The sequence below is a fragment of the Triturus cristatus genome, chromosome 10 (genome assembly GCF_964204655.1).
Source record: "Triturus cristatus chromosome 10, aTriCri1.1, whole genome shotgun sequence".
Taxonomy (NCBI): domain Eukaryota; kingdom Metazoa; phylum Chordata; class Amphibia; order Caudata; family Salamandridae; genus Triturus; species Triturus cristatus.
In genome coordinates, this window is record NC_140593.1 from 245,574,732 (window position 1) to 245,599,196 (window position 24,465).

At 45.9% G+C, this 24,465-nt stretch overlaps 1 protein-coding gene across 14 annotated transcripts in view; it reads right to left on the reverse strand.

Annotated features, from left to right (window-relative positions):
• Positions 1-24,465, reverse strand: part of SNX13 (sorting nexin 13) — a 558,687-nt gene that overhangs the window by 334,791 nt on the left and 199,431 nt on the right. For all 14 annotated transcript variants that reach the window (XM_085630906.1, XM_085630899.1, XM_085630907.1 and 11 more), the window contains 2 exons: positions 17,031-17,129; positions 11,593-11,681 (listed from right to left, as the gene is read on the reverse strand). In XM_085630906.1, the coding sequence (XP_085487032.1) occupies positions 11,593-11,681; positions 17,031-17,129 (188 nt within the window). The remainder of the gene's footprint in view (positions 1-11,592; positions 11,682-17,030; positions 17,130-24,465) is intronic.

Here is a 24,465-nt window from a genome sequence, read left to right on the forward strand (position 1 = left end):
CTGCAAAGCCAGGTCCTCCCTGGACAGGAAACAATCATCCTAGGACCGGTTTCGGGGTTTCACCCCTCTTCAGCCAGAATAGCTCGATTCCAGTGGCACAGTGAGCCCAGGACCCACGTCTCGGCATGCCCGGCGCACTTGGGGCAAAAAGGCAAAAGACACACAATTGATGGAAGGAATGCAGAACAAATCAAAACATTCACCCCCAGTCAAGAGATCTGGGTTAAATCCATCGTTCTTTTGCTCACCATGCCACCCCAGTTTAGACCAGGTCATTTGCAAATCAGTCTTGACCGGACCGGAAACAAGCATCCTAGGACCGGTTTCGGGGTTTCACCCCTCTTCAGCCAGAATAGCTTGATTCCAGTGGCACAGTGAGCCCGGGACCCACGTCTGGCATGGTGAGCAAAAAAACAGTGGATTTAGGCCCAGATCTCTGTACTGGGGTGAATGTATGACATTGTTCTGCATTCTGTCCATCAACCGTTGTTTTTGCATTTGTCACCCCGAGTGGGACGGGTATGCCCAGACATGGGTCCTGTGCTCTCCATGCCACTGGAATCAAGCTATCCTGGCTGAAGAGGGGTGAAACCCCAAAACCGGTCCTAGGATGCTTGTTTCCAGTCCAGGGAGGACCAGGCTTGGCAGTTCGGGCTGGACTGTTCCCATGAGGCACAGGATCAAGACTGATTTGCATATGGCTGGGTTCAAACTGGAATGGCATGGTGAGCAAAAAAACGGTGGATTTAGGCCCAGATCTATGTACTGGGGGAATGAATGACATTGTTCTGCATTCTGTCCATCAACTGTTCTTGCCTTGGAGAGTATGGCCCAGGCCTCCTCCAGGATCACAGGAAGCACTTGCAGAACCGAATCCCATAGTGTTTGGAAATCACAACGCAATGGGCACACTGTGCTCACTGACCGCTGAACCAGGCTAGTGGAAAAGAACTTCGAAAACAAGTCCATATCCTCAGCGCTAAACACCAATGTAAGAAACTGTGTTTACTGGTTGAGGTGGGTGAAACTCCGCTCAAGCAGAAACCACAACTGGTTTGCATGAAATTACAAGCAAAGCCAAATTAACCTGTGCTTAAACCTCTGGAAGCTTGGCAAAAATTCAATCAGCAGAACTGGAGATATGCAATTTTAAAGCGTTAAGTGAAAATAGCACCAAAAAGCACAAAGTGCCACTCGCGGCAATCCGGTCGTGCAAGGCCTGATATAGGGACCAGGTTAGTCCAGCTGAAAGAGTTAACTTCACAGTACAGTGCAAAGAGTTCCGTTCATGGTGGAAGGGGCTGCAATGAGCAGGGAGAGAGTCGCTGATAGCCGTCAATGTAGCGCGAAGATCCTGCCAGGTGTCGCAGACGGTCGTGGCTGGAGCTTCGCGTTGGTGGTCCCCGCGAGCTGCCGACGCTGTAGTGCTAAGTGCCGATTCCGCACTGCCGGGTGTCGTTGGCAGTTGCTATAACGTGAGTCGGGTTCATTGGAAATTCGTATAGGCAGGCGGCGCGGGCAGCAAGATCTTGGTGTGAACAGGCCTGTGCGCGAGAATCTCAAAAACTTCAGAGGAGCTCAACTGAGGCATACCAAGGGTCCAGGACCTGTGGAGAACAAATTGGGTGTCAGGAACTTACTTCAACAGAGGCCAGCAGAGCTGAGACTGGTTCAGACAACAGGTCAGCTGGGCAGTTGTAGGGCACCTCTAGAGCTTGTAATGTTGCCACAGCTCAGAACAGTAGGTCAGATTTCTGACCGTTGGGGTCACTTTAGCCTAAGATGAAGGATGTAGGTCTAGTCTTCTTTTTCAGCAAGCAGAGCAAGAGAGTAGCAGGGCAGTAGAGTAGAAGTCCTTCTGACAGCAAAGCAGCACAGCAGTCCTTCTGAAGCATCCACAGGTCCAGGAGCGTACTGAAGAGTTGGGTCTAATATTTATACCTGCTGCCTGCTTTGAAGTAGGTGAAGCTTCCAGAGGCTTCCACCCCCCTGGGGTGTCGGGCATTACCTTTCTCCATGCCCTGGACCCAGCTTGTCTAGGGTCAACAAAGACCAGAGTCAAACCATTTGTTAGAGTGCTCAGGCAGAGCTTTTGTAATGTGCTAGTGTGGTAGGTGACAGCTCCTCTCCCTGATCAACTCAGAGTGGCCCACCCTGACAAAACCCTTTGCCTCACTGTCTCGGAGTAATACACAAAGACCGACTGCCAGCTACACCTAGTCATGTGATCCAGGATCAGGCTGCTGGCACCAAATGGTTAGGGGACAGGAAAATGCCAGCTTCTAAAAGTGACATTTTCAGAATTGTGATTAAAAATCCAACTTTACCATTAAAGAGGGCTTTTAATTTCAATTCTTTAGATACCAAACTCGAGCTGTCTACCTGCTTCAAAGTTTTCACTTACTGAATGTACTAAGGTAACCTAATGTTACCTATGGGAGAGGTAGGCTGCAGAAGTGAAAAACAAATTAAGGAATTTTCCAATACCAGGACATGTAAAACTCTACACTACATGTTCAGGATTTTAAATAGACCACACCCTGCCCTCTGGCCAGTTCAGGGCCTACCCTTTCATGTACTAAAAGGAAGGTTTAGGTCTTGCAAACTGTTTATTTTTCCAGGTCAAAACAGTAGTTTAAAACTGTATACACAAGCAGCAATTACAGGCCTGAGACATGTTCAAAGGGCTGCTTAAGAAGGTGACAGAGAGGAGCTTCGCGCGCATCCAAGATGGTCGCGTGAGCACAGGGCTCCACGGACCCTTGCCGCTCCTCGCAACTTATCCTGACATTATCCTGGATTTGTGGACGGATTCTGGAAGATGAACCTTGGCTGAATCCATAACTCTTCTCAGAACGAAAATCGAACCGGGGAGACCTGAAATACAGCGTCTTGCATTTCGGAGGCCCACCTGGAAGCTGTGCCCGGTGCTTTGGTGAACCGTGGGGCCGGGGAGTAGTTGAACAACAACGGCATCGGAGCCTTGCCAATGACCGCGCACCCACTTTCAGTTTCGCTTTTGCACTTCTGCATGTCCTGATCGAGGAGCTACTTTGCACGGCTGGGGCGTCCTCCGGCCTTGGTACTGGACTGATTTGTGCCTTTTTCTAAACTCTCCCGAGCGGGCTCTCGGACAGTCTGTGTCTGATCTGCTGGTGCCCCTTTGCTATCGGTCCGGGCGGACCCCACCGGTGAGCATCGCCCAACATGGGGGGCAAGGGGGATCCCGAGAAACGGAAGACCAAGACATCCCTGCGTGGAGGACCAGTCCAGAGTAACATCATGGATCGCTATACCCAGGGTAAAGGGACCCCCGGGCCGGCGGGTGCCGTCATGGAGGACTCCGGTGGGGGTCCGTCCGTCCCCACGGAATTGTCGCTGCAGGACGTTATGGGCGCCATCAACGGCATAAGGGAGACCATCGCCCAGCAGTACGAGGCTCTGGCCCGTAAAATTGACACGGTTGCCATTGATGTTACGTTAATCCGGGCGGATCTCTCTAAGACTAACGAGAGGGTTCAATCGCTGGACTTGAGGACATCCACTCTTGTCACGGATGTATCAGACCTCCAGGCAACTCTTGGCGATCTAAAGTCTGCAAACGACGCGATGTCCCGGCGGCTGGAGGATTTCGAAGGTCGGGCACGACGCAATAATATCCGTGTCATAGGTGTACCGGAGACTTCCAACAATCGTCCGGTGGACCTTATGGTCGAGGATCTCATCCTCAATCATCTTGCTCCTTCAGGCCTGAGCAAGTTCTTCGCCGTGGAGCGTGCCCATCGTGTCCCGGGCGGTAGGCCTCGACCAGGCGCTCCCCCGAGGCCTATCATTGCAAAACTTTTTCATTACTGAGACCGGGATGCGATCCTGCAGGCCTCGAGGGTGCACGGCCCAGTTAAATATGAGAATTCCTCCGTCAACCTCTTCCCGGACTTCACCCAACTCGTTCAGAAACAGAGAATGAGCTTTCAGGGGGTGAAGCGCCGTCTTCGAGATCTGGACATCAAATACTCTATGCTTTTCCCTGCCAGGCTTCGTGTGGAATATGAAGATCGGACTCTCTTTTTTGAACGCCCCGACACAGTGAGTGACTGGTTGGATTCCCTGCCGGAACCGGGAGACCGAACTGGGCGTACTGGCGGTGCCGAGGGCGGTGGGCCTCTGCAGGAATAATTCTTGGTCCTCCACTTTGACATTTCCTTCTGTGCTCAGCCAGGTTCTACTTCAATTGTATATTTTGTCTATTAATGTTTTGTCTGGGTGCAGGCGGGGACGGGTTCCTTTCCTCCTCTAGGGTCTTTTTGTAACATGGGATTGTTAGGGCGACAGGCACACTGCAAGTTGGGGGGGCTGTATAGTCCGCAGGGGTGCAGGGTGTGGGGGGTGGTAATGGTGTGGGGGTGGGAGGGTGGCAGTGGTGGATGGGTTGTGTGTTTTTTCTTTTCAAGGCGGTGTTATTGTTTTCTTTCAGTTTCAGGTGTCTGGCTGCATGCCCGGGGACTCCAGCTTCTTGTGTTGGGATGGGGGGGGACGGGTTGAAACTGATGTCTTGGAACGTCAACGGATTGGGGGACCGTATCAAACGTGGGGTTGTGTTGCAATATTTGCGTCGATTGGCCCCTGATGTGGTATTTCTTCAAGAGACGCACTTGGTGGGAAATGTATGTCATGCTATGAACAGGGGGGGCTACCGACTGGTCGCACACTCTGGCTTCACCACTGGCTCCAGAGGGTTGGGCATCTTGCTGCGCTCTTCCCTCCCGCTTGAGATTGACAAAGTTACTCTTGATGATAGAGGGCGCTATGCGTCTTTGACTGGGCGGTGGGAGGGGCAAACTCTTTCATTGGTTTCGGTCTATGTTCCCCCGGGCCTCCAGACCTCCACTTTCTCTGATGTGGGTCGTATGTTACTTGAACTTCCTGATAGTCTCCTGATTGTGGGTGGGGATTTTAATTCCGTGATTTCTGGCGAGTTAGATCGTTACCCTCCCAGGGCCCTCTCTGCCGCCCAGGCGTGGCTCGGCGGGTTCTTGGACACTTTCGGTCTGGTGGACTGCTGGAGGTTGATACATCCGACACAGAGTCAGTACACATTCCACTCCGGGGCCCACGGGAGTCTCACCAGACTAGATTATTTTCTAATGCCCGCGGCCCAGACCACCCGGGTCCGGGAGGTTAAGCACCTGGCCCGGGGCATTTCCGATCATTCCCCATTGTGGCTCCTCTTCGATACCGGGATGCGATCCGCCGGGCGGATCGCCCCCATTAACCCCTGGTACTTGCGTGACCCCAAGGTTCGCAAGGGTCTCATTAAGTCGCTTGATCAGTATTTTCTGGAGAATGAGGGGTCCGTCTTGTCCTAAGTGTCCCTGTGGGAGGCCTTCAAAACGGTCCTCCGAGGACACGCCCTATCCCTGATCGTGGAGGCCAAGAAAGCTAAGAACGGGGAGGTGGTTGCGTTGGAGGCTGAGATATCGGGGTTGGAGGCTGCCTTGGAGACGGGTGTCACTCAGGACGGGCTCCATGCCCTCAACCTGAAGCAGTTCGAATATAAGTCCCTTGTTACGGATGCTGCTCGGACAATGTATAGGGAACAGCAGGGTAGACTGTATGATGCTGGGGATAAGGCGGGTAAATTGATTGCTTGGCTTGATAAGAAGGAGAGAGTGAATCGAGTGGTCCCCGTGCTTCAGACGTCGGAGGGAGTGAGTGTGACTGACCCTGGTGAGATTGTGGAGTGTTTTGCGGACTACTTCTGTGCTGTGTACTCCCCGGTGTCTACTAGAGATGAGGCTGACTCTCGTCACTTGTTGAAGGATATTGCTTTGCCCTGCTTGTCGGTGGAGGAGCGTGAGCAGATGGATGCCCCACTTTCGGTTGACGAGATTGCAACCGCGATTCGTTCCCTTCGCTCAGGCAAGGCTATGGGCCCCAACGGACTCCCGATTGAACTCTATAAACTGCAACCGGATAAACTTGCGCCATTTCTCCGTCGTATGTTCTCGGAGTCGCTTGAACTCGGCTCTCTCCCTGATGACCAACGCCTGGCCACTATAGTCGTGATTCCCAAGGACGGTAAGCCTCGGGACCGTTGCGCCTCGTATAGGCCTATTTCTCTGCTGAACGCAGAGCCGAAAATCCTTGCCAAGGTTCTTGCGAACCGCCTGCTTACTGTTATTTGCGATCTGGTGCATCCGGACCAATCCGGTTTTATCCCGCACCGGAATACGGCCCTTAACTTGCGGCGCCTACATGGCGTACTTGCAAGGGCGGAATATCTTTCAGAGCCGGCCATCTTGGTTTCCTTGGACGCCACGATGGCCTTTGATACGATAGAATGGCCGTATCTTTGGGCCGCCCTGGCAAAGTTTGGCTTCGGGGCGGGATTTATAAATTGGGTTAAACTCTTATACGCTGCCCCGCTGGCACAGGTGGTCGTTAACGGGAGGGTTTCCCGGCCCTTCGTTCTTGGGAGGGGCACTAGGCAGGGGTGTCCGTTGTCTCCCCTGCTCTTCGCGTTAGCTTTGGAACCGCTCGCTGCTTGGCTCCGTTGGGAACCGTCGATAAGAGGGATCCAGTGGGCCCCTGGCTTCGAGGATCGGGTTTCGTTGTACGCGGACGACATTCTCCTGTACCTCACCTCACCACGTAAGTCACTCAATGTGCTCTTTGACATCCTCACTTCCTTCGGCAAGAACTCTGGTTTGATCATTAACTGGTCCAAATCTTGTGTCTATGCTATATCCGGTGGCTTTCCTCTCTTGCCTTCTCGTTTTCCCATTAAGGCGTCCAGCTCCGGCTTTACGTACCTGGGGGTGTACGTCTCATTGGATCCTGCTGTCCGCTACGAGCATAATCTCCTCTCTCCACTTCGGAGATTGAGGTTAGACGTGGCCCGTTGGCGTAAGCTTCCCTTGTCTCCCCTCGGTCGTGCGGCACTTTTTAAAATGATGTCTCTTCCCCGATTTCTTTACGCACTTCAGAACTCCTTTGATATTATTCCGGCGGCCTACTTCCGGGAAGTAGAGAGCTTACAAAGGAGACTTGTTTGGGGCGGTCGTGCACGCATTGCTCTTGCAAAACTGACTCTCCCCTGGTACGACGGGGGCATCGCGCTCCCGGACATCAGGAGGTACTATTGGGCTTCCCAGCTATCTGCTATTAACCATGCAACGTACTCACCTGGTCCGAATCCGGCTTTCGAAATGGATAGATTTTTGTTGCCTGGTGGCAACTTTAACAGACCGCTTTACTCTCGATCGGCTGGGAGGACCTTAACCGGTCCCACTAAGATTGCAGTACGCTTGTGGAAGGCTGCGAATGCAGCCATGGGCTGGAATGATCGCTTGACGGGCGCGACCCCCTTGTTTGCGTCTGAAAGATTGGGAAGCCTCTGGATGACGAAGGGATTCGAGCGTTGGGACACGATTGGCATCAGCAGAGTAGGTGACCTTTGGGTGAAGGGTGCGGTTAAATTCTTCGCTGCGCTGCAGAGTGAGTACGAATTGAGTGAGAGGGAGTTCTTTCGGTACGTTCAGGTTCGCCACGCTTTGCTCTCGGCCATCGGGGCGGGGACTGCAGTCCCTGTGTCTTCGCCACTCGAGGACCGCATACTCGACGGTCACTTGCCCGACAGTACTATTTCCCTTATCTATAAAAAACTAATAAACATTCGGGCGGATCTCCTCGTGCGTCTGCGGGAGGCGTGGATCGGGGATGGGGTGGAACTGGATGACGAGGACTGGCAGTCTGCGCTGTCCTCCCCTAAGGAGGTGGCCATACCCGCGCGTCTCCGTCTTGTCCAGCTTAAAATTCTCCACCGTGTCTACGTGACGGGCCCTCGTTTAGTTCTGATGGGTTTCTCTGAAGACGGGCTCTGTAGGCGCAGCTGTGGGCTCAGCGCCACTTTTCTCCATGTTCTCTGGGAGTGCCGTAAGGTTGCGGAGTATTGGCGCCGGGTGCATGCTGTCATGGAATGTGTCACTGGGGTCGCCCTGTTGCCTGAGGTTCGCCGATGTGTGCTGAACGTGTGGGAGCCTAACGATTATAATGCGGCTCAGACTCGGTGGGCGGCCCTTGGGAACATGGTTGCCAAGAGGGACATCGCACAGCTTTGGGGTTCCCGGCGGCCTCCCACCGTGTCAGTATGGAAGGAGAACATGGACTGGTGCATGTGCAGAGAGAAGACTGTGTATGTGGCCCGGGGTAAGCCGGGGGCATGGGGTAGAATTTGGGGCCAGTGGAACGCGTACCGTGGGAACATCTGCACACCCCCCCTCGTGGACTCATCTGATGCTGCCTTGTCCCCCTGATCCTGAGGTTCCCGGACTATTGCATTTCACCTGTAGATGGTTGTGGCTCTCCCGTCGCCCCCACCTCCCCCTTGATCATCCTCATTGACCACCCGAGGGTGGAGTTGGTACTGTGTGGTCCCCCAGCCGTGGTTAGACGCCTCTTTTTCTATGGTTTCCGCCTTGTCTTTTGGTGTTATTTTATTTTTCCTTTTTTGTTTGTATTTCTAAAATGTATGTATCCGGATAACTTCTGATGTGCACTCAGTACTTTGTCAATTCGGCTGAGCCCCAGGGGGCCCATTGCTTCCTTGATGTTGTTGAACATGTATATATTAGCGGCTGGCCCTGGTGGTTGTAGGCCCATGTTTGTATTGAGTTTTTATGTGCAATAAAGGTTTTTCAAAAAAAAAAAAAAAAAAAAAAGAAGGTGACAGAATCAGTGTTGCAGGCCCACTAGTAGCATTTAATTTACAGGCCCTGGGTATTTAGTATACCACTGTACAGGGGACTTACAAGTAAATTAAATGAACCAATTCGGTCAATTCTGCCCTGTTTAAAGGAGACAGCAGAATCACTTTAGCACGGATTATCAGTGGTAAAGTGTGCAGAGTCCTAAAGCCAGAAAAATTTAAGTCAGCAACAGTAGGTTGGAATGAAAAAGGTTGGGGGAAAGCCGCAGCAATTATGGCAGCTCCAACAGCAACCTATCCAAGAATCTACATCGATCATTTTCAAGCCTTTGAATGACCTCAGTGAAGGCAATATATCATTGGGTGTAAAACCATGGCCAAGCATACCTCTGACTTAAGTGAAACAAAATACCATTTATGTGTTACCCTTTATTGGGATTCTAAGGTACATTCCCACTTGTATACAATTATTTATACATATACATTAACTTCTACATGATGGGGTCTATAAATTCCTACAAATCAGTATTTGGTCACATGTCAAAGGTACCATCTCTATTTGATTTTCTCCCCAATATAAATATTTTCTGTTAAGGCTCCAATGTATAAACCCAGTATTCCTTTTTTGTCCCAACTGACCAGATAGGTTTTACCCTGATGTGATAATAAGTTTACAAGGGGGAGTGATTTTCTTGCTACCCGTTCCTGGGGAAAGGAGTGGCATAATGCTTTACAAAGTTCCCTAAGACCGAGATAGAATAACTTATGCGACATGGAATGATCAGACCTATTCACTATGTGTGAATATTCAATGAAGTGTACTGCATAAAAAAATATTGCCAATTTTTGCCTATTCCCCGTTATGCAGCCTACAAGCTACCGCCAATTCTGTGGTGAGATGATTCAGTGAGTGCTGATCAAGTGACTCCTCTGGAGCATAAAGAACAAAAGTTTGCCTCAAACAATTTGAATGCAGGAAACTGAATGAATTTCAACATTGTAACAGAAGAGGATTTGACCAATAAGTGCCCTTAGGTGTAGCGGATCGCTTATATCTCTTTCAAATGAAAGGAGGGCTATAGGAGGACGGGTTGCAGCTAGTAATATGCAAATGGAGCCTGTGCACAGTTAAAGTAGAGATCAAAATCTGGTGCCACTAAGCCACTCTATTTGTAAAGGAGTGTTAGTGTCTCATTTTAGCCTTGGCTGCTTACCCACCCATGCAAGTGTAATCAAGTTGGATCGCAGGCACTCCAATAATGTTGTGAAACAAGTACAACAGTTTCGGTAGGATTTTTTTTTTCCCCACCATATTTTATACAATATTCGAGATAGTAACAGTACTCACATACATTAATCCTGTTATTGTCATTGCATGTTACAACATATTATTGCTCTCTGATATGCATGGTTTAACACCCCTTTCATCAAAACAAACCCTCTCCCCCCCACCGAGTTGCGCTTGAGTCAGTGCATTCTGATCTCTAGATTCTATTGGGTTCTTGCAAGATGAAGTTGTTATTTGTCGTATGAAATGGTGCCTACTGTCGCTGTCCTAGTTGTTCATTCCTCTCTACCTCCCTTTCCGGCGTCGCCGGCTGACAGTTTAGGTAGGATGATCATTTTCATGAAGGCCCATCTGACAGCCAAGGAAAGTTGCAGCCTGTTCAATTTTTAGATCTGTTCAGTAATATTTGGCATGGTCACACCATAGATCTGACTTAACTGTAGTCATGCCGCGACTTATCCAGGTGCCTAAATACTAACCAATACCACGTTGTGAGAGTCAAATATACTGATATATTGTGAAACGGGTATGTAACAGTACACAGCACCAATCAATGCCAGTTGTAGATTTAAACCGGCCAAATCCATTAGGGAAATGGCTTTAACCCCTTCGCTGCTGCGGACATTCCGCTGCAGCGCTGGGGGGGGCAGGGGGGCAGCGCGGTGGGCCTGTGCTCATGACGGAGCCGCTCCGTCATGAGCCACAGTTGAGCTGTGCTCATGACGGAACGGTTCCGTCATGACTCCGCCCATTTGCGTTGTCCCCCCGCACAGGCGGGGAAACAGCGCCGCGTAGGCGGAGCGGCCGCCAACGGGCGTGTCATGACGGAACCGTTCCGTCATGAGCACACGGCAACCGTGGCTCATGACGGAACGGTTCCGTCATGAGCGGGGAAGGGGTTAAAACTCAACTACCAACAATTTGTGTATAGTTTCAACTCAGTGTTCTCTTTTCTATTACATATTTTCCCTTCATTTCTTCTGGGAAGTCTAATTTGGAAATAAGTTAAAGATTGGCCAATAGCCTTCTAGTCCAATAGTCTACAGCCCACTGAAGGAATCCCTCGTAATGGCATCAACATATGTCATATCTATTCCCTGCATTTCTTTTCCATCCACCTTAAACAAACACAGAGGAAGTGACAGTCTGATAATGGATGGCGGCACTCAATGCCTACTTTGAGCAAATTAAGATCACATCATTAGTTTAATCTCACTGAAAGGTTCCAAAGAATAACCATATCTATGCATTAAATGTGCTCATTTCTGCTAAACTTGTTAAATCTTGAGAAATGGAAGACAAATTTGGTTAAAAAAAAAACTTTCAGTAAAAAAATTAAAAAAGCAGCACGACTAGCAGGTGAGAAACCAACAAAAAACAAGTAAACAACATTTAAGAACTATAGGCTGGCAAAGTGAAAAGCGGATGTATTGTTAGAAACTGACATACAGAGAAGACAAATAGCAATTCACGAACATTGAAACATTTAACGTTTGAGTGAACTTAAACATCAAAGGCACATGCTAGACGATAAACTGAAAACAAAGTTCACATTTTTTGACAGAATGAGACCCTTGAATGAGAGATCTGAACTTACCCTAACGAAGTATCGCATGATCCTGTTCTGGAAGTCTCCAGGAGGTAGAAGTAAGTACAGTAAAATCTCACACAGATCTTTCAAGAACCCTAAAGAAGACACAGAAACAAGCATGGTTAAAAAAAAAGTGTCATTAATAAGTGGAGCACGAAGAAATAAATTTCCAGATGTGGAACACCAGTAATGAAAAACAAACAGTTCATATGAGATAAGTCTTCCTACACGTTATTAGAAAGGCTGCTTGCCATCCCCTATATCCGTTCCGCAGAAACACAGAGCCTGTGGAAACGTACTCCCACCTAAGCTGTCACACAAATTGTTAGTTCTGTCCAATTTAATTTCCGAAAATGTGGCAAGCCTCCAACATGCTCCAATAACCAACAAGAAAATAAAACTGCACAATTTTAAAAATGTTCTTTTATGGATAAATATTACAAACTTTACTTTTCAAATGAGCTCCATGCATAGAACAATTAAAGGGAAACAGGAAAACACATTGTGTACTGAAGCCCATTACCGATTATGGCATTACAATGGAAGTGAATACATTGGAATTTGATAGATTATCGAGAAATGAACCTTATGGAGGCAACCTTTGCTGACACTTTAGCTCACACACCATGCTTTATAGATACTTTGCACCTGAGGTAATGTAGTGATGCAACTAAAAACTTCCAATCTAAACTGCACAGAAGCACAATGATTGCAAACTATCATTAAGGTTAAAAAATAAATTTTTCTTAACATTCTATTTTAAGTTTTAATGACATCAGGTAGGATTTGCAAACTATATCACCGCCATATAAGAATGGCAAAGAAATTAAAATAAGCAGCAATTAATATCACAACAGTAATGTTCGTACACGGTCAAAGAGAAATACGTAACAAAGCACATCATTGAAAAATCTGTAATTCCTCTTCCTTCTACCCTCCGCAAACTATTAGTCCTGCATCTGACTGGAGCCTGCATCAATTCTAGCTGTTGGAATTGGTGATGGAAGGGAAACGGTTGCGCCCCTGGAGCCCATCTCTTGTGATACAAAAGAAAGGGGATCCAAATTCTTTCAAATCGTTCTAGATTATTTCTCCGTTTTGCCATCAACTTTCCAACGCAAAAAGAACAATTGATGGACGGAATGTTGAACAATGTCAAACATTCACCCCAGTAAAGAAATCTGGGCCAAAATCCATCGTTTTGGTGCTCCCATTGCCAATCCAGTTTAAACCCAGCCATATGCAAATCAGTCCAGACCCTGCTCCCCATGGGAACAGTCCAGCCCAAACTGCCAGGCCAGGTCCTTTCTGGACTAGAAACAAGCATCCTAGGACTGGTTTCGGGGTTTCACCCCCATCAGTCACAGTAGCTTGTCTCCAGTGGCATGGAGAACACTGGACCCACGTTTGGGCATACCCGTCCCACTCGGGGTGACAAATGAAAAAATAACTGATGACCAGAATGTTGAACAATGTCAAACATTCACCCCAGTACAGCGATCTGGGCCTAAATCCATCATTGTGCAGCATTCTGTTCATCAATTGTTCTTTTTCCATTTGTTGCTTTAAGTGGGAAGGGTATGCCCAGATATGGGTCCTGTGCTCGCAATGCCACCAGATTCAGGCTATCCTGGCTGATATGTGGTGATGCCCCGAAACTGGTCACAGGATGCTTGTTTCCGGTCTAGGGAAAACCTGGCTTGGCAGTTCAGACAGCACTGTTCCAATGAGGAACAGGCTCAAGACGGATTTGCATATGGCTAGGTCCAAACTGGGGTGGCGTGGTGAGCAAAAGAACGATGGATTAAACCCAGGGCCTTGTGACTGGGGGTGAATGTTTGAATTTTTCAGCATTCCATCCATCAATTGTTCCTTTTGCCTACTTTCCCATGGCATAGAGATTCCAGGTCTTAGACCACCACAAACTCAAAATTGTGAGATCAGGAGCTTTTTTTTTCTGAGCCAGTCAGTCTAGGTGAAAGCAAAATCTGAAATGTGAGCTTGCCAGTCAGGTTCGACAGCAGGTAGAAGCCTTCATTACCCACCTCTCCCGACAAAACCGCTGAGGGTTCTAACTGTAGCTACACACTGGTGAGGTCCTTCATTTTCTGTACAGTTTGTGTTCAAAATCCCTGGAAGCGGCCACATGTCCATCAGATCTGAATATACGAACCAGTTTTGTCACACCCTATCTAGCAGAGTTCTGAGATCCCATAGAGTGCCATCAATCGGACCAGTGTTAAATATCACTGAAGCATTATTCTGTAAGCAATTTTTTTTTAACTTGACACAAATATAGGGTTTTGCTGCTCTTCTCCAAATTAATATCGAGGAGCTCTATTGAATTTGCAAGTCAATAACATCTGCCCATTTTTTCCAAGTATGTGAGTGCATTGGGGGTTCAGTGCATTCTAAGGTTCTATAAAGTCTTGATAAATATCTCACCCTGTCTCTCCTTGGAAGACGTTCTACCGCTTATTTGATTCTCTGCTTCCTCCTGCCTATAGGCGCAGGCACCCAATGCAGTAGTTGCATAGTTCTCTAAAGGTCGTGCAGTCTCAAAGGAAAGCCATTGGCACATTGGCCTCTCTTTGGCTGTCTGCCCTTGTACAACATACCCAAATATATGTTGGGTCAGTCTGCCTACGTTAGGTATCTTGTCAGACATCCAAAGGGTCAAATCAGGGTTTCCTACTATGAGTATTATGCGGGAGGTGTAGGTCGTTATTTCATACAAATACCCTGCCTTTTGTCAATAGTGTACTTCCCGTACAGTTCAGTAGGTGCCCCTAAAATGTGTGTGCTTGTGATGGCAGCCAAAGTTAATTCCGCAGTGGAACCGTACATGCCCGACCTGAAACCAGAGTGTAGTTTTAGCTTGTGAAAAACTGGAAAAGGCTGGAGCCAACTGCACTGCCGAAATGTATCTATTGATGTCAGAAGCTCTCACACCTCCCTTTGGGACCTGTATAAAATGGCCTTTGCCACTCAGGGTTTTATCGTTCCCAATAAGGTTTCATTATTTTTTTCTGTATACACTTAAGCATGTTTAGTGGAATAATCAAGGGCAGCATTCTTACTGCATAATGGGTGTCCCTGATATTATAACCCCCCCCCCATCTATATAAGTCTTTGATAATAGAGTCTAAGAGCAGGGGGATATTGACTGCGGCATCGGGTCAGGGAATACTGCGGCATCGGGTCAGGGAATACTGCGGCATCGGGTCAGGGAATACTGCAACACTGCCAGTGAGATCTCCACTAACTCCAGCTCTGGAGACGGAACCAGAAAGGACTTGGACCTACTTATCAATTTTGACATTTGAGGATAAGAGTGTTTTTTCTTCTTCTTGTACCTCCTCATCTCCTTCGAAGATCTGGTGGATGAGGGTTACCTCGATGGTGACCTGGACTTGGCCGTTGACCTCAAACGTGGCCTTTTTCCTAGGGCGCCCAGTCAACACACTTCAGAGTGAGCAGCAAACAGTTTGTCCCTATGCTTCTTGGTGGCCTTCAGCTACATCTGTCCCAGAGGTTACACTGCGACGTGTCACGTCTTGACCCGAGAAAACACAGATCATTGTCACACAAGTCCGTGATGGATGTTTGGTCATCGTACCGGCAACAGGGTTTGAAGCCCAACCCACAATGTTAGCTTGATGAGCAGGTTGAAACGTGTCATAAATGGTCCAGATTTTCTTATGAAAAAAGTTAGCCAAATCATAGCACTGTTCAGATGCGCTTCTAAAGTGGGGCCAGAAGTAGCTGGTTCTAAAAGAGTGTTCACCACGCGAAACATTTCATGTGGAGAATTAGCTGCCCCGTTTATTTATTTCTCATAAACGGTCGCTTGGGCCTTTTTAAATGCCGTATGATACACTCAAGTCGTTTTCCTGTATCTTAACTTTGAGTCCTCTCTGTAATTTCTTCTCCTGATTCTCCCTGCGTTTTTGCAAATTTGTTTGAGTTTCCTTAACTCAAGAGAATACCAAGGAGCAGAACTGATTTTTGCTCATTTGCCCAGGGTTTTTTTTTTAGGGATTACTGAATCCGGAAAGGATTCCAATCATAGTGATATACATTTACTTGCAAGGGTAGGGTCAGGACACAAAACTGGTTCTCAATTCTTCAGTGCTTTTTCAGAGAATCCAAAGGTAATTTGGACCAGGCCCAATTCTTTAAGATGACCTGTGGGGGATTCCACTGAGGTAGACTAACATTCAATATGAATGTGATCAAGTAATGGTCTGACCACGTAACAGGGATTGGTGCAGATACCTTTAGATAGTTATTGGCGGAGAACATAACAATAAGTGCACCTTTCCATGAGTGGGCCCTTTCATTTTTTGGGTATCAAATCCTGAAGACATCTTGCAGCTTGAACATGCGTGGGTTCATCAAAATGAGCATTAAAATCCCCTAATATTTAAATATTTGCACTGGTACTAGCTAACCTAGCTATTACTTCCAAGAGCGCGAGGGAGAAATTGCCCCTGGGTCCAGGAGGTCTACAAAGGAGAATCCCAGAAAAAGTGATAGTAGGGTGCAAATGAGACTGCAAAAGAGACACTTTCACAATCTGTGTTATATGCAGGTTCAAAAAGGCATCTACAGTCTTCAAAATAATAGCAAGCCCTCCACCCTTCTTATTCTCCCTATCTTTTTGAAGGATATAATATCTAGGAGACAAGGCCCAAGCAAAATCTGGTCAGACTCCGCATGAAGCCAGGTCTCTGAAAGAAAAAGTGCATCCGATAATTTGTCTTCAATAAGAGCAAAAAGCTAAAGTTTGTGGGCTGGGAGAAAACAACAGTAAATTACATACATGCACCAGTCCGCATTCTCGGAAGCATCAGCTCTCAGGTCTCAGATATTACAGGACTTTTGGTCTAGACAGAGATCTAATGAGTGGAGACAACTATTATTTACACTCCCTTTTAATGCATAAAGCTGTAAAAAAAAAAAAAAGAGTAGACATGCTTACTTTGCGGTGAAGCATCAGGGCTTCTGGCTGCTGGTACCGTTTGGGTGCAGGTGGGCTTACTTTAGGCGCATCTTTTGTGCCCTGCCTCATTTAGAGATATTCTGCCTAGCGAAACGCTGGAGCGCTGACAAAAATGCTGGCTCCCGGAATGTCGAAGTGCAAATAGTGCGATTGTAATATAAATTCCTTTCCTTTTTAAAACTACCAGAGCATACGTATAAACTACAGAGCAATACACAAGTAAGCGCAGCATGTTTTGCCAAACTGAATGAGCAGTATTTTTTGTTATTAGATTTTGCATTTAGGCAATTTTATATTAAAAAGTGTTATGCCACCAGTAAAGCGTTTAGGTTTGTTTTTCTTTCTGTTGAATTTCAGCCTTTAAATTATTCTCCAGTGGAACGTGAACCACAATATAAACTATGTAAATAATAAGTCAATGGTAAAAATGTTCTATTACCTTCTTCATCTTTGTGAGAAGTGCAAACCAGATCACGGCAAACCTCCTTTTCCATTTCAACTTCAACCTCAAAAAAGGTATCCACAAATTCTGATGGATCTGGGAAAAGGTTTACAAATAAACATGTAATCGTTTACAAGAAGTAAAAATCTTGAGGGTATAACGTAATCATTTTAATGTAATACTTTTTCTGTTAAATAGTATGCAAGTATAATTTTCAAGTGAAAAAGATTATACTCTCTTAACCCATTGGGAATTTCTAGTATTTGCCTGTACTGCTTTATCTGCCAGGAAAAGCAAGCTTATCTTCAAGCCCACAGAAAGGGAGGCTTTAACATGCTTGATGGTCATGGTGAACTCTCATCTACAATGGGGTAAAGGTAACGGCTAAATGCAAGTTAAATCTTCATATAAAGCATGTCAGGCCATACATGTTTTAATATTATTAATCAACAAACATGATAAGGTGCATTTGAATAGGCATAGGTACATAATGGAAAACTACTATCATTTTAATATAACATGTTTTTTATTTATGAAATTTCATTGATGGAAATATTCTTATTTTTTCTTCAAAATTATTTTTTGTACAATGTATGTTTTTTTGATCGACTAATTTTATATTTTTCAGTCACAATTCTATAAAAGTCATATACATAATTGTATGCCTATGAGGAAACAAATGTGTACAAACATATAAAGGATAAAAAATATACAAAACAACAGTGTACATAAAGTTAAAATTCACTAAAGGATAATGTGTTATAAAGCAGTTCAAAGGCTGGCGGTAGATAAGAACTACGCGCGTTTCGGCGTGTGTTCCTTCTTCAAGAACACCAGACTCAATTTTTTCCTACTTCTGATGTAATCCAAAATAATCTTTAAATGTGAGAATAAAGATATTTGCTCCTTAAATCCAAGTTCAGGAGCCGACACTCAAATATCCGAGTTGTTACTGAATGGATGTTCAGAAGCAACAGTCTCTGTATTTATTTTAATGCTGCTGCAGCAAGCGGTTTCAATATTTATTTTGTTCCAAATGGACATGAAGGTGTGTATTTGCGGGCTTGTATCCAACTCGAAATGTTAAGAATTTGTGAAGTTAAAAGTTTATTTAGAGTTGGTATATAACTTATTTATCAAGAATTTGTTCAAGGAAATCCTAGCTAATCATTCCACCAGGTAATGGGGGACTTTAGCCAAATGATGTCTAGTTCTCTTGATATAGTCGTGCCTCAATCCTGCAATCGATGAGCGGTGAAAGGGGCTGTCCCCGAGCTGGTGTAATCCTCATATCAAACTCGGTTAAAGCACAATTTGGTGTCAGAAACAGTAGAGAAATGCTAATCATTGTGGAGTGCCTATCCCAGTCATCGCTACGAGGCATGATGGAGGGTCATTGTGATCTCAGAACCAGGACCTCATGGTCTTCAGGCAGAGGCAGGGGACAGCACCTTGCGACACCGTTCCGAACCAGGTAACGAATGGGTCAGAACAAGTATACCACGAATGTATTTATGATAATTGCTGCAACATGTTTCTCAACTGCCTTGTTATATATTAAGTTGGCGGTTGTTTACATAACATGTTTAAACGTGTAATTAATGTACAGTGTGCAATGATTTGCATGCATAAACTGTAACAATACTTCAGAGAACTAAGCGTACTGATGTAGTAGGTCTGCACGTACTTATGGCATCTACATTGGGGAGATGTGCATAACCGCTTTCTCAATGGTGTTGTCAAATGGTAATTACCGGTTCATTGATGTGCTTAAATGTCACACTGCTTGATAGTCACTGGTAAAGGGGTTTCTACAAGCACTGGAGTTGCTTTTAGATGCGAGGTAAGTATCTGCCCCATCTTTGAAAGTTAAAGTCTCTCTATATGGATGGTTTCCTTCCATAGATTGAAATTTATCGCAAAAAAATATCAATGCTGTATTCCTAAAACCTCTCATGAAAACTGACTTTCACTTATGTTTGGTCAATACTTCCCTCCCATATTTATTCTTAATGCCCCTCTTCTTCCCTTCTATCTTCTGCATGGCTCTTGTGTATATAGATTACTTTGAATTGCATGCCAGTCTTAATCTCTCTTTAAAACCATATCAATGTAACCTAACAATATCTATTAATTCCATCAACCATTCACTTCTCACATAGCCCTTCTAATGATCACACCCAAGTCATTTATGTGCGACAAAGAAACGGGAGTAAATGCATCAAGTTGCTTAACACAAGACCTATCCCAATACCAATGGCTGGACCACTACCTCTGGCCTCTTGGGTAGTGTGCTACTTTTTAGGCCCAAATCTCTGTACTGGGGTGAATGTATGACCTTGTTCTGCATTCTGTCCATCAACCGTTGTTTTTGCATTTGTCACCCTGAGTGGGAAGGGTATGCCCAGACGTGGGTCCCGTGCTCTCCATGCCACTGGAATCAAGCTATCCTGGCTGAAGAGGGGTGAAACCCCGAAACCGGTCCTAGGATGCTGGTTTCCAGTCCAGGGAGGACCTGGCTTGGCAGTTCGGGCTGGACTGTTCCCATGAGGCACAGGGTCAAGACTGATTTGCATATGGCTGGGTTCAAACTGGAACGGCATGGTGAGCAAAAAAAGATGGATTTAGGCCCAGATCTCTGTACTGGGGTGAATGTATGACATTGTTCTGCATTCTGTCCATCAACTGTTGTTTTTGCACTGGCATTAAAGAGCTTCAACACCTCGTCAGGCGTAGGAAGCTCTACATAAATGCAACTTCAATTTCAATTTAATACATCTGTGATTAAATTAAGCAGGCTGGCGAGAGGGAGGATCCTCTGTCCATTGAGATACTAAGTCATCAACTTAAAGGAAAGTTTCTCCTCCTCCGTAGCTCAGGAAACTTTATTATAAAAAATAGTTGCTTAGGGTACCATTAGGGATTGTTTTTCTGTTCCAAGCTAAGAATTCCTTAAGGCGATTTTATACAAAATAAATGTAATAACAGACAATATTAATTTGACACTACAGACTTAAGAGGCTTTAAAAAGGTATTTTTGTACATTTTATTTTTGGTGTATACTAAAAAAGCACTTACCCAATGGAAGATATGATTTAACAGTGATGTTGGCTCATTTAAAAATGTAAAAAAGAAAACATGCAGGTAGCACATTTATGTAATATACTAGTGCTTACTGTAAATGTTTGCACACTGATAATGTACATGTTATGAATTTGGACACTTATACCCCTCCTCATACACCCCCTCCCTTTTTCAACATACACACCATCCCTTTTTCAATCATGCAGAATGATGGTAATCAGTCCCAGTATGAAAGAGAACAGAAGAACTTTTGAATAGATGGGGTAAATACCCTCAATATGGACACCCCACCCCTGGGTGGGGAAAAAGCCCACTGGATGGCAGAAGTAGATTTGTTTTTAAATGGGGTGGGCCAACAGTCTTTTCACCTCCTGCGGAGCACATTTCAGTGGGGTGGTCAGGGGTAGGATGAAGAAGGGGCGTGGGAGCAATAGAAAACCCACTGGAAACCAGGAATATAAAAAAAGGGAGTTTGGGCAGGTGCGTCCAGGCATCAGACCTCACCTCCCAACCCTAACTTGGCAGCAGTCTTTCTACTTCTGGAGTGGGGGAGGAGCATCAAGGGGAATTACTCCTTGCATTAGACTATGTTCACCCCACCCACAGGGCCCTACAAGGCTCTTTGTCTCCTGGGGCCTACTGCTTAAGTATCACAGACCTCCCCATAGCAAGTTACAGATATTTTGATCATTTTGACATATGGGTTGGCAGAGAAGGAGTTAAACCCCTCACGCTCCCATTCTGCCTCTCCCGGGTGGCAGAATGACTGTCTTGTGCCCAGCGGTGAGAGCTGCAGTGCAGCACCAGGACAGGCAAGCCACCTACCCCATTCGGTTTCCCAGTTCTTCCTGATGCTCGATTACAGGTTTTGGTTTTATCCACAATTGATGCAGTGGAGCATTTCAGAAGACCCACATATATTGCATTTCCTCTGTCCAAATGAGAGCATTAGAGTGAAGGAACTTTCCCCAGAAGTGCTTCAGTGTAAAAAGTAAATGACTGTAGAGGTCCAAGCCGGGTGTGTGTATACAGGGAAAATACATCATTACAAAAAGAACAAGGCAACATTGCACGCTGTCATTGTTCAATACAGCAAGCATACCTCAAAGGGCTAAGGGCAAATGTTAGTGGAAGGACACAGGATTCTTAGCCGCTAGCCAAAAGGTAGATAAATCCCATTATATACAGAGGTTTGTCTGTTTTTATGAAATCTGCTGAATACATTATTGACCTCACTGGAAATAAAAGGGATTTAAGTAAACTCTGGTTCTACAGATCAAATCAGGAACTTTTTCCAATTGGAGATGAAAGGGAGACTTTCAGTAATAACTTGCTTTTCCTACATATCGCTCAATACCACAGTTTTGCAGTTACTGTTAATAGCCAGTGTTACTATTATCCAACTAGTACAAAGCCAACTGTTCACCTTAAAGAACAGTAGTAACGGTAAACTAGCATTAATCTTCTTCAAATTAATTTCTAAGATAAAGAGATGTTAATCTTCATTTTATTGTCCATAAAAATACAGAACTTAATCTGCCTAAGAAATGTTCTGCTTTTTATCATGAAGTGTATATTCGAACGTGCACCACTGAAAATCCAAACACATCATTCTGTCAGGATAAATGACAAACATTCATCCTTTCAGGTCGATTCACCTCATATTTGCCAACCCAATCTTTACGTCCACGTCTCCACTTTATAATAGAAGTGAGCATGCGAAAAGTGCATATAATGATAACAAGCTCACTAAAATCAAGAATGTGGCATACTATTATTGCAGTCCAGAGGCCCTGAATGGAGATACAAATAAACAAACTCCTCTATCCACCTCTGAAGAATAGATAGCAATGCCCATTTATAATATCAGAAGATCTGGGTGCAGGCATTTGCCCGATACCTTTCCAATGTGGGGTGATGTAAAGGTTTCTTCTTTTTCTTTAAATAGCCACGGATAACGAAGGAGAATGGATCCTCAACATCTAACAGCATAAACCATGCATTTTAGAAGCACCACAAGATTTTAGCTATCAGCAACATCAGATATCTTATGCTTTCATAAGTAAATCCTTAAATATTACGGGTGCCCACGAACCCAGAGGTGACCCTATTGTTGAATCAATGGGGACCAGTTCAGATAAGCATAGGAGGTATGGCGGTGGGTGAAGAAGCACGCCTACAAAACACCGGACCCCAATACCTCAACAACAGAATCACCCTCCACGTACCCAAAAGAAACCTCTGATCAGTCAACCTCGTCCTTGCCAAAACCCCACGCATCCACAGAGCCAAAGCAGGGGGAAGATCCTTCTCCTACATCGCGGCCAAGACCAGGAATGAGCTCCCAATCCACATCAGACGCGCCCCCTCCCTGAACACCTTCAGGAAGACTCAAGACCTGGCTCTTCGACTGAACGGAACTGCTGACCCCCTCACCCCCAACCGCCTTGAGACCCTCAAGGGAGAGTAGCGCGCTTACAATTCCTTGATTGATTGAAGTACAAAGAAAATGGAATGGAAGGAGAACAAACTAGATGAGAAAGAGATCTATGTCAAAACAGTAACCCTCGGAGGGACAGTCAGCATGAAGCAATACTTGTTGGATCTGGCCCTCTCTGGAGGGTCACCCCCAGACATATTACCTTTATCTTTACCACTTTTTGCTGAATTCGATTTTGCTGGCCTTAGGACTCAGTGCACATTACGAGTGCTAAAGTGCCTGTGCTCGCTCCTTAAAACATAGTAGAATTGGTTAACACCCAATTGGCCTATTCGACTAATTTGTAAGACCCTAGTAAAGTGGTACTACATGTGTCCAGGGCCTGTAAAATAAATGCTACTAGTGGGCCTGTAGTACTTATTGTGCCACCCAATTAGGTAGCCCTTTGAACATGTCTCACGCTTGCCATTGCAGTCTGTGTGTGCAGTTTTAAACTGCCATTTCAACCTGGCAATATAAACCTAGTGTCATGCCCATATCTTCCTATTTAATACACAGAAGCCACCCATAGGGTAGGGTGCGGCGTATTTAAAAAGTGGGACATGTACTTTTTAGTTTTACATCTTCTGGTAGTGAAAAACTCTTAAAATGTGTTCTACCTTATTGAAGGTCTACCTCCCCCATAGGGTAACATTGGATTTACCTTATTACATACAATAAGTGTTAATTTCCAAATGGGAGCAGGAACCCACTTCATGTTTGGTGTCTTTGGAATTGTGACGAAAAATCCGCTCTTATGATAGAGTTGGATTTCAAATTACAATTTTGAAAATGGCACTTTTAGAAAGTTAGCATTCTTCTGCCTTGGCCATTTAGTGCCTACCGCCTGTCTCTGAGTTGGGTCACATGACTGGGTGTAGCTGACAGGCTTGGTGTATTCCTCACAGACACAAAATAGAGAGCTTAGGTGAACCTGGATGGACCATCACTGGAAGGATGGAAAGGCGGAGCTGGGCACAGTCCTACTTACACTTGAATAGGCGGTGTCCTGCCACCACACAAAGGGCTGCAACCCCTGTGTGATTAGTCTGAAGCCAAGACAGTGAAGGCAAGATGCCTCAAGACTTCAAGGGGAAACCTCTAGAAACTTCTCCCACTTCAAAGGAAAGCCCAGGTATAAATATTGGATCCCACACACCAGCTCTTCAGTACAAATCTGGACCTGTGGATACTCAGCCAGAAACATGGATTTCTGTGCTGTTGAAAGTATTGCCACTCTGCTAGACTACCGTCCTCTTGCCTGGGAGAAGGGACCAGAACTGCATCTGTTGAACCCAGAACCCAAAGTGACTCCAAGGGCTAGTTGGTTGGCCTCCGGACTAGAGCTTCAGGGACAGAAGGCTTCAACACCATTTAGCCCAGCACCTGGACTTTGCCATCTTTAAGTCCTAACTTTCCAAGTGGTGCCACCCCAGTCCTGGACACTTGGAAGTGGGCCTAAAGTTGCTCTGTCCCTCCATCTGCAGACGCAGTGGAACCAACACATCTCCTCTGCTGTTCAGTGCAAATCCAAGTAGAACCAACACATCGACTCTACCGCAAGGGTTCTCCCCCAATGCACAGGACTCCGCATCAACATCGCAGCTCACATTAGAACTGCCTGTGCAATGCTTTCCCTAAACAGGCCCCTGCATCGCAAAGCCTCTTGCCAACAGCAGCCTCGACGACAGCGCAGGTTCTCGCAACATGGCCTGACAGCTTCCCGAAACAGATTCACTGTCTCGACTGTGCAGCGCATCCCCAACACCAGAGTTCAAAACCCAAGTCCATTGGCTGGATCCTCGACCACGACGCAGGATTTCGCATCGCAGCTCCTCAGAACAGACATCTCCACAGCTGTGTGACTCA